This window comes from Phyllopteryx taeniolatus, chromosome 15, assembly GCF_024500385.1.
Source record: "Phyllopteryx taeniolatus isolate TA_2022b chromosome 15, UOR_Ptae_1.2, whole genome shotgun sequence".
Lineage (NCBI taxonomy): Eukaryota > Metazoa > Chordata > Actinopteri > Syngnathiformes > Syngnathidae > Phyllopteryx > Phyllopteryx taeniolatus.
Window position 1 is genome coordinate 1,426,216 of NC_084516.1, and position 8,162 is coordinate 1,434,377.

The 8,162-nt window shown below is 43.2% G+C and overlaps 1 protein-coding gene across 2 annotated transcripts; it reads right to left on the reverse strand.

Moving 5' to 3' along the window:
• Positions 1-87: 87 nt before the first annotated feature.
• Positions 88-8,151, reverse strand: ckmt2a (creatine kinase, mitochondrial 2a (sarcomeric)). 2 transcript variants are annotated; one of them, XM_061747217.1, is made up of 10 exons: positions 8,020-8,151; positions 6,569-6,750; positions 5,748-5,946; positions 4,984-5,079; positions 4,694-4,915; positions 4,280-4,365; positions 3,783-3,906; positions 2,746-2,880; positions 1,550-1,675; positions 88-268 (listed from the first exon to the last, which is right to left on the reverse strand). In XM_061747217.1, the coding sequence occupies exons 2-10, from the start codon at positions 6,715-6,717 to the stop codon at positions 152-154; spliced, it is 1,254 nt and encodes a 417-aa protein (XP_061603201.1). In that variant the 5' UTR covers positions 6,718-6,750; positions 8,020-8,151; the 3' UTR covers positions 88-151. The 2 variants fall into 2 exon arrangements, with proteins under 2 accessions (XP_061603201.1, XP_061603200.1); XM_061747216.1 differs by lacking the exon at positions 4,280-4,365 and adding an exon at positions 4,028-4,113 and having other exon boundaries at positions 8,020-8,150.
• Between the last annotated feature and the right edge of the window lie 11 nt (positions 8,152-8,162).

Consider the following 8,162-nt stretch of genomic DNA (forward strand, 5'->3'; position numbering starts at 1 on the left):
TGCAGGAGTCTTGGGTCAAATATTCTTCTGATCACGTGATGTTGCGTATGAGCAGATGCTATAGGAAGTGAAACAGGAAACAGGAAGTGAAAGCATATTGTCGTGCTTTTACTGATGTGTGAGTAGAGCATGAGGTAGAAGCATCAATCGTCTATTTGCGAAACATGGCGATGGGAGGCGGGACCTTGATGTCCTGGCCCTTCTCCAGCCTCTTCTCGCATTCGATCAGGAAGTTGACGCCGTCCACCACCAGCTGCACCAGCTCCACCTGCGTGGACGTCACACACAAGGCACGGTCCACGCTTTGCCACGCCAAAACACAAAACCTCGGCGCTCAAGGGCTACATTTGACTTTTAAAACAACGGACAAATGGACAGCTCAGAGATAGTCGGAGATGAAGTAAAAAAAAAAAAAATATAATCAAATTAGCCAAAAGGTTTATTTGTACTTGAATTATTCATAAATTAACCACATATTAAATCAAATAAATGTTAAAATTTGCATATAAATTTGGGTATTCATTTATTCTCAATCGTTTCTAATTTAATCATTAACAAATTATCATTTTAAAATATTTTTTTAAATGTTATTTTTTTAATATATAGAAATAAAAATAGAATTCATTCTACATTTATTAATTTTGAATTAAATTCCTCATTTAAAAAATATCTAAATGTGTATGATAGTTTATTTTATGAATTCGTTCTATATAATTCATTCTCAATATTTATAATTATTCATTGATTAATAATTTAGTTACAAAATATGTTTGTAAATGTTAAATGTCTATGTAAATTAATTTCATTTAAAATTTCATTGTAAATAATTCTAATATCTTTTAGTTAGAATTGAATTCATTATTAATTCTTACAAAATATTCAGACTAAAAACCTATTTAAAAATTGAAAGTGTATGTCATTTATTTTATTAAGCTCTAAAATCTATATTATAAAATAAAATATAACCTATTTAATTTAATTGTGCATGTAAATAGATCTGTTAATTTATTCCAAATAATTATATTTTATTTAAAATTAAATTAATTCATTAACCAATTATTTTATAACATTAAAGAAATAAGGAAATATGACTGAATTTATAGAAAATATTATTTTACTATTATTTTTATTTTGTTATTTACAATAAGTCAACTAACAAATTAAGGTAATGAATAAAAAAATAAAACAACCAATTTTAGGGGGAAATGCTAAATAAATGTAATTCATTTGTATCATGTATAATTAATTTAATTAAAAAAGCTAGTTTGTGATATAGTGTTAATTTTACAACTTTGTAAAATTGTGTTATGTACAATGAATAAATTAATCAATGATTTAATGAGATAAATGAATATCAAATTCATCAGAAATAAAAACATCTACAGTATATATTTTATTCGGCGAAATGAACGCCACAACTATTGCAGGACTCGAGTACGTAAAAGCTCGGGGGTCTCCGACGAAAGAACGTGGCGGGTCACACGTCATGACCCGCGGGCCGCACTTTGCCCACGCCGGCGATTGGCCGCCGTTGACGAGGGACGCTCACCTCCGACTTGCCCAGGCGGTCGTTGTTGGAGATGTCGAAAGTGTCGCCCGTGGCCGCCGTGTCCACGCCGCCCGTGCCCCTCTTCTGCAGACGCAAGTTGTCCAGGATCTTGGCGAAGCGAGGATCCTGTGGGAACCACATTCACTTGTTCCTTACTCTCTATCAAGGGATCTTTTATAATATAGTTCGCTAAAAATCTCGCCGTAGCGGTTCGGGAGAAAGGATTGTGTGAATGATTCTGAACGCACACATTTCCTCCTCCCTAATGACTTTATCCGCGTTTTCCCGTTGATCGGCTGATTATTATTATTTTTTGTCTTAAGTTGAGAGCACAAATTTGAGTTAGGAGCAAAAGATGGTTTCAACGAACATCACAAGCAGCATTTTGGCAGTCCGTGAACCACTCAGTTGAGGTTTATTGCCAAACTCAGCATAAAACAAAGAGAATCACACGACCACACAACTTTGCCTTATATGAAAGGCCGCTAGCTTAATGCTAACACAAAAGGCAAAGCACCATAGATGGGCTACCGAAAGTAGCATCAATGTTGCGCTAGTTATAACCCTTCAAGCAACAGGTATTGGAACACAAACAGTGCAGCAACACATGTAGTCAGACAATCTAGAGGAAACGCACTATTCGCGCAGGGACGAGAAGAAATACACAACTAATTGCCACTCCATTATGATTGCCATGAAAACATTTTTTCCCACAAAAAAAAAACAAAAACTAACAAGCATGTTTTTTTGCCATGAATAAATGGGGGTTGGGTTAAAAAATATATACATAAATAAATAAATCTTACTGTGGAGCTCGTTTACATCCGTATATATTATTATACTGCCCCCAGGTGGCCAAGACGTACACACCAGAATGGGCAGCACAATGTCCATTGAATTGAAGCAATAAATGTGGCAAAAAAAATTCTCTTTATATTCTATTTAGTAATGTCATTCCTGTATTTGTATAAAGTACAGTAGAATGGTTACACAGAGCGATATTTTCCTTATGGAAAACATGTTTTTTATGTTTTTTTTTTTCAAGTGGGTGGGTGGAGCAGAAGGATGTCTTATAGATCAATTTCCACGGTGAAAGGTGATTTGCGATGACGAGCGTAGTCACGGAACAAATTAAACGTGTATCTCAAGGCACCACTACACTACTGTGTGTGCGTGCGTGCGCGCGTGCGTGTTACCTTGCTGAGTTTGGGAAGGCGCACATGCACGCCCGCCCTGAGGCCGGTGCCCAGGTTGGAGGGGCACGTGAGGATGTAGCCCAGATGTTGGTTCCACATGAACTCCCAGCCCCTCTCTTGGATCAGATGTTCTACCTGTGAATGCCAATGTTGTTTCTTAACCTGTAATTGTGCCGCATCAATTCTGCCGAGCAACACCGATCAGATTTTCTTAACTGGACTTTGGTTGTGCCCAATAATTCTGCTTTGAAACAAGTGACTACAGGAATTGTTTTTTAATTGAGTTTGGGGCACCGATGGTTGTGCCCCACGAACTCTAGCTAAGCAACTAGAAACTAAAGAAATATGATTTTTAAATGAATAGAGGTTTGAGGCACCAATTGTTGTGCCTTTTTGAATTCGAACTTTGGGTTATCAATGGTTGTGCCCCAAGAATTCTGCCTCGCAACAAGTGACGACAGAAAATACTTTTTGGCACAACTGAATCTTTTTAATTTGAACCTTGGGGAAATAATGGTTGCGCCAAAAAAATTATAATATACAAACAGGTGATTCAAGAAATTGTTTTTTAATTGAACTTTGGGGCACTAACGGTTGTGTCCCAATAATTCTGCCCAGCAACAAGATACAATTATTATTATTTTTTTTGTAATTCAACATTGGGGCACTAATGACTGTGCCCATGTATTCTGCCTCGCAACAACAGTGTAAAGAGCAAATTGGTTGATGCTTTTTATTGGACTCGGGGTTCACGCCCAGTGGACGCTGCTGAAGAACAGAACACTTAGTAAATGCGTAGCTTCCATGTACCCCATGTATTCTGCCTAGCAACTAGTAACTCAGGCGCAAAGGAGTAGATGTTTTTGATTGGCCCTTGGCGACAAGAGAATAAAGTGCAAATGAGCTTATGTTTTTCTTTGAACTTTGGACTAATGTCCCGCGAATTCTGCCTGGCAGCAAAGTACAGTTCTTGTAATGTTCTTTCAATCATGAATTTTAATGTGACAAAAAAGACACATGTGGGTCAAGTCGCATACCTGCTTGAGTCCTCTGCAGAATCTCTCAAAGACCCTCTTCATGTTGCCCCCCTTCTCCATGGAGATGACTCTGGTGTGGTCCTCCTCGTTGATCCAGATCAGGAAGGTCTTCTCGTTGTTGTGCCTGAGGAAGAACATCAAGCGTTCAGCGCGTGGCACGGACGGGCAATCGAGACACGGCAAGGAAACGGGGGACTACGGGGCAGGTGGATGGGCATGCAGCACACAGCACACGTGCCGCCTACCAGATGCCCCTGGCGTCGGGCCAGTCTCGCGCCATGAAGGCGCATGTCAACAGAGGCGACACGGGCTTGTCAAACAGGAAGTGGTCCTACAGGTTTCATTAGGGTGGAAGAAGAAGAAAACACTCAAATGTACAAAAGAAGAAAGACCGGGAAGGCGGCTGGGACACATGGAAGTCCGCTCTCGGCTGCTAAGACTCTAAGTCTCTAAATCCTACACTGTATGTGAGGTTCTTCTTTCTGGAACCTTCTTACCAGATGCCCCTGGCATCAGGCCAGTCTCGGGCCATGAAGGCCGAGGTGAGTAAAGGAGACACGGGCTTGTCGAACAGGAAGTGGTCCTGAGAGGAGCGCGGCAGGATTGGATCAGAACACAAAGATCAGAACGGATAACCCTAGATATTTCTTTAGGATTAGATGAAGTAAAAACAATACAATCGGGACAAGTCCAGAAGTGGGTCAACCAATGATTGTGCTCCGTGAATCATGCAGAACACCTATTGGCTGTGGACTTTGAAAAAAAAACATATTGGACTTTGGGGCACTAAAGCTTGTGCCCCATGAATCTGCCTAACGACAAGTGACCGCACAAATGCGTAACATTATGAATTGAACGTCGGGGCACCAATGATCGCGCCCCATGAATCGTGTCGGCGGTGACGGTCTTACGTCGATAAGCTGCTGCTGCTCGCTGTCGGTCATCTCGCCCAGGCTGTAGTAGCGCCCCGCCAGGTCCCCCTTGAGGCCGGCCAGCGCCGTGACGGCCACGCGCTCTACCTCGCGGCGCTCCGCCCGGCTGCAGGCGGGCGGGAGGCTGAGGCCGCGGATGCTGCGGCCCGTGCGCACGCGAGACGACAGCACGTAGTTGTCGTCAAACGTGCCGTTAGTCAGCTGGTTGGAAAGACGAGACCGGAGCATCATTTTGTGCACAACTTGGCGGCTCGGCGGGGTGCGAGTACCTTAGAGGCGTCCAGGTCCGTGGGGTGGATCATGGTTCTGGGGTCATAGCCGTTGTGGCGGTCTTTTATGACCGGGTCAAAGAGATCCGCAAACACCTGGAAATCAAATGACACCATTAGCACAGACAGAAGGACCAATTTACACCTCGTAGCTCTTTATTCTATGGAAATAAGACTTTTTTGGAATACATAAAGAGTGACAACTGCTATTCATTTACTCTGGATTTATTTGAACTAAGTGAAGAACTTTGAGAGTCCACACATTCAAATGTGTACTTTATTTCAATAAAATGACTGCACAACGGAAATATTATGCTTTTTTTTGTAACAATTATGGGGAACCAATGGCTGTGCCCCATGAATTCTGCCTAGCAACAAGTCAAGTGATGAAATTGTTTTTTTTTGGTTTGTTTTTTAACAGAATGGTTGTACTCCACAAATTCTACCCAGCAACAAGTGACAACAGAAATAGTATACTTTTTGATTGAACTTAGGGACACCAATGGTTGTGCCCCATGAATTCTTCCTTGCAACAACTGACAAAAGTTTTTTTTTTTCCATTGACCTTTAGGGAACCAATATTTTTAACCCATGCTTACCAACTAGTGACTTCAGAACTTTGGGGCACCAATGGTTGTGCCCCAAAAAAATTCTGCTTCGCAACAAGTGACTGTCTATTGTCATTTTTATACTGTAGATTGGGTTAGGAGTCCCATGATTTCTGCCTAGCAACAAGCTTAAAATATTGGACGTCCTCTTCTGACCTGATAGCTCTCCTCGTCGCCAGCCACGCAGCCCACGGTCTTGATGAACGGGTGCCCGGGGTTGTCCACGCCCGTCTGGATGCACTGGTCCAAGGTCCAGTTGTTGGGGGTGACCTCGTCCCGCAGTTTGGAGTAAATGGCGGGCGTCAGCGCCGTCGCCATGCAGTTGTTGTGTTTGCGCAGGTCGGGGAAGTCAGAGCTGCAAGGACGAGAGGTCGTAGCGAGGGAGCGGGGGTGTGAAGTTTGCTAAGCTGGTCACAAGTGTGCATGAAATCTGAGAGGGTCACTTCCACTCGGCGACACCGCGGTGACTTTCACACTGGGACACGATGACGTCGTCCGCGCTCACACACAACACATCGGCTGCAACTCGTCAACGTGACACATTGTCACTCTTGACTAACTCTGCCGACCATATTCATGTGATATTTTGTTACAGCTGATTTATTGTACCAATCCTGTGACGCAGTGTTACTCCAACTAACTCGACCAACCATGTAACGCCCCAACTAACTCTCCCCGCAACATCGTGACACATTGTTACTCCCAACTAACAGTACCGACCACGTCGACATTATTCCTGACTAACTCTACCAACCATGTCGATGTGACATATTGTTCATGACTAACCCTACTGACCCTGTGATGCATTCCTTCAACTAACTCCACCCTCCATGTTAATGCGATAGATTGTTACTCCCAACTAACTCGACGGAACGTGACACACTGTTACTCACGACTAACTCTACCGACCATGTCAACGTGACACATTGTTACTGTCACGTTAGTAGCGTATTTCTATTTCTATCGGTGGCAGTCACCTGGTCGGATAGAGCTTCTTCCTCGCCTCCGCCGCCAGAGAGCTGCTGTCGCTCAACAGGAAGCCGGTCGCCACGGTGCCCGCCCCCAGGGTGGCCAGTAGGGCGGTGGTGTTGCGGCCCGACATCAGGCGCGTGAAGGAGTTAGCCATCTTTGCCTCAACTTTGAGTCACAAGTGAAGGAGCTAGAGGCAAAAAAAAAATGAAATTAATCAACAAATGAAAAGTCTAAAGACACCATCTGTCTCTTATACATTCTTCAAATCTGGTGGCAATCGGACAACTCTTTAGGTGGAGTTCATCCTTGAAGTAGCATTGGAAATGGACAAAATGGCTAATGGCTCTTTTCAACCAAAATGACAGACTTCCTGCATACTTTCAGGCACGGTTTCTTCTGGATCCTTCTCGAGACATTTTTTTTTGTAGGCCTGCTCATGATGGAGACGTCTCCCAAATTTCACGGTGCTCGCGCAAACTGTTTTCGGGGGCTGAATTTGTTTTTCGTGGGTCTACTCATAATGGAAATATCTCGTAAGTCAAATTGGCTTTGGTGGCTGGATTTTTTTTTGTTGAATTTTTCCTCTGGAAATTTGACGAGAAGGTCACCAGAGGGCCACCTGGTGGGACTTTAGCACCTGGATCGTCCAAACCAGATTTGCGTCTGTCCTCTAACAAGCTTAGTGGAAGCTGTGGCACACGCCGTTAGCATCTTATCGCAGCTTCCAGCTAGTTAGCTTAGCCACCTGGACAGTATGGACATTACTTTGCAGAAGGTCGTTTCCCTTATGCAGCGCTAAAATGCTTCCGTCATCTCCACGTCTATATTTATAACGTCATATTTTTAGACGATCACAGGAGCGTTGTGCCGCCACGGCGCCAAGAAAGACTGGCCGTGGGCCACAAATCCACTGGAGCCACCACAGCAGAACCCAGTGAGCGACTTTCCAGGACGAAGGATTTGGGGTAGCAAAAAGTCAGATGGTCGCAAAGAGGCAAAACAGGAAGAAACGAGGGTTTAACTTGATCACTAAGTCGACTTAATGGTCTTAACACCTCCGCCCTGCTAAACCCCTCATGGCTGGTGAACTTTTACCTCCAGTACGGCCGAGCAGGAGTCAAGAGGAACTCTGAGACATTTTTGTGACTACACCTTGCAAGAAATGCAAAACAATCTGGAAAATGACTCGGGACACTCTGTCCCTTTAAAGTTAGCATCAAATTTAAGTTTGCATCGAGCCTTGGATGACATCATACCTTAAAAAGCACTCCGATGATCACAAATACTGACAAGATTAATCATTGGTAGAATAATAATGCCGCATTTCAATGCACACAAGGACAGCCTACAATGAAATGTTAAAAAGAAAATAATACCAAAAGAAAAATCAATGTTACAAAAAACTCTAAATGTAAAAGTCATATTTGTGAAGTAAGAGAAAAAGGAGGTCTATTACCTGCGGGGACGATGCTGTGCCTGAAGCCGACCGTCTTCTCTTCTCTTCTTAATGAGCTTCCCCTCGCAGCAGGCCCCGCCCCCTCACGCCCCGTTTAAACACGTGAGGGCCAATCATAAGTTGACAGGGCCGTCAGAAATGTT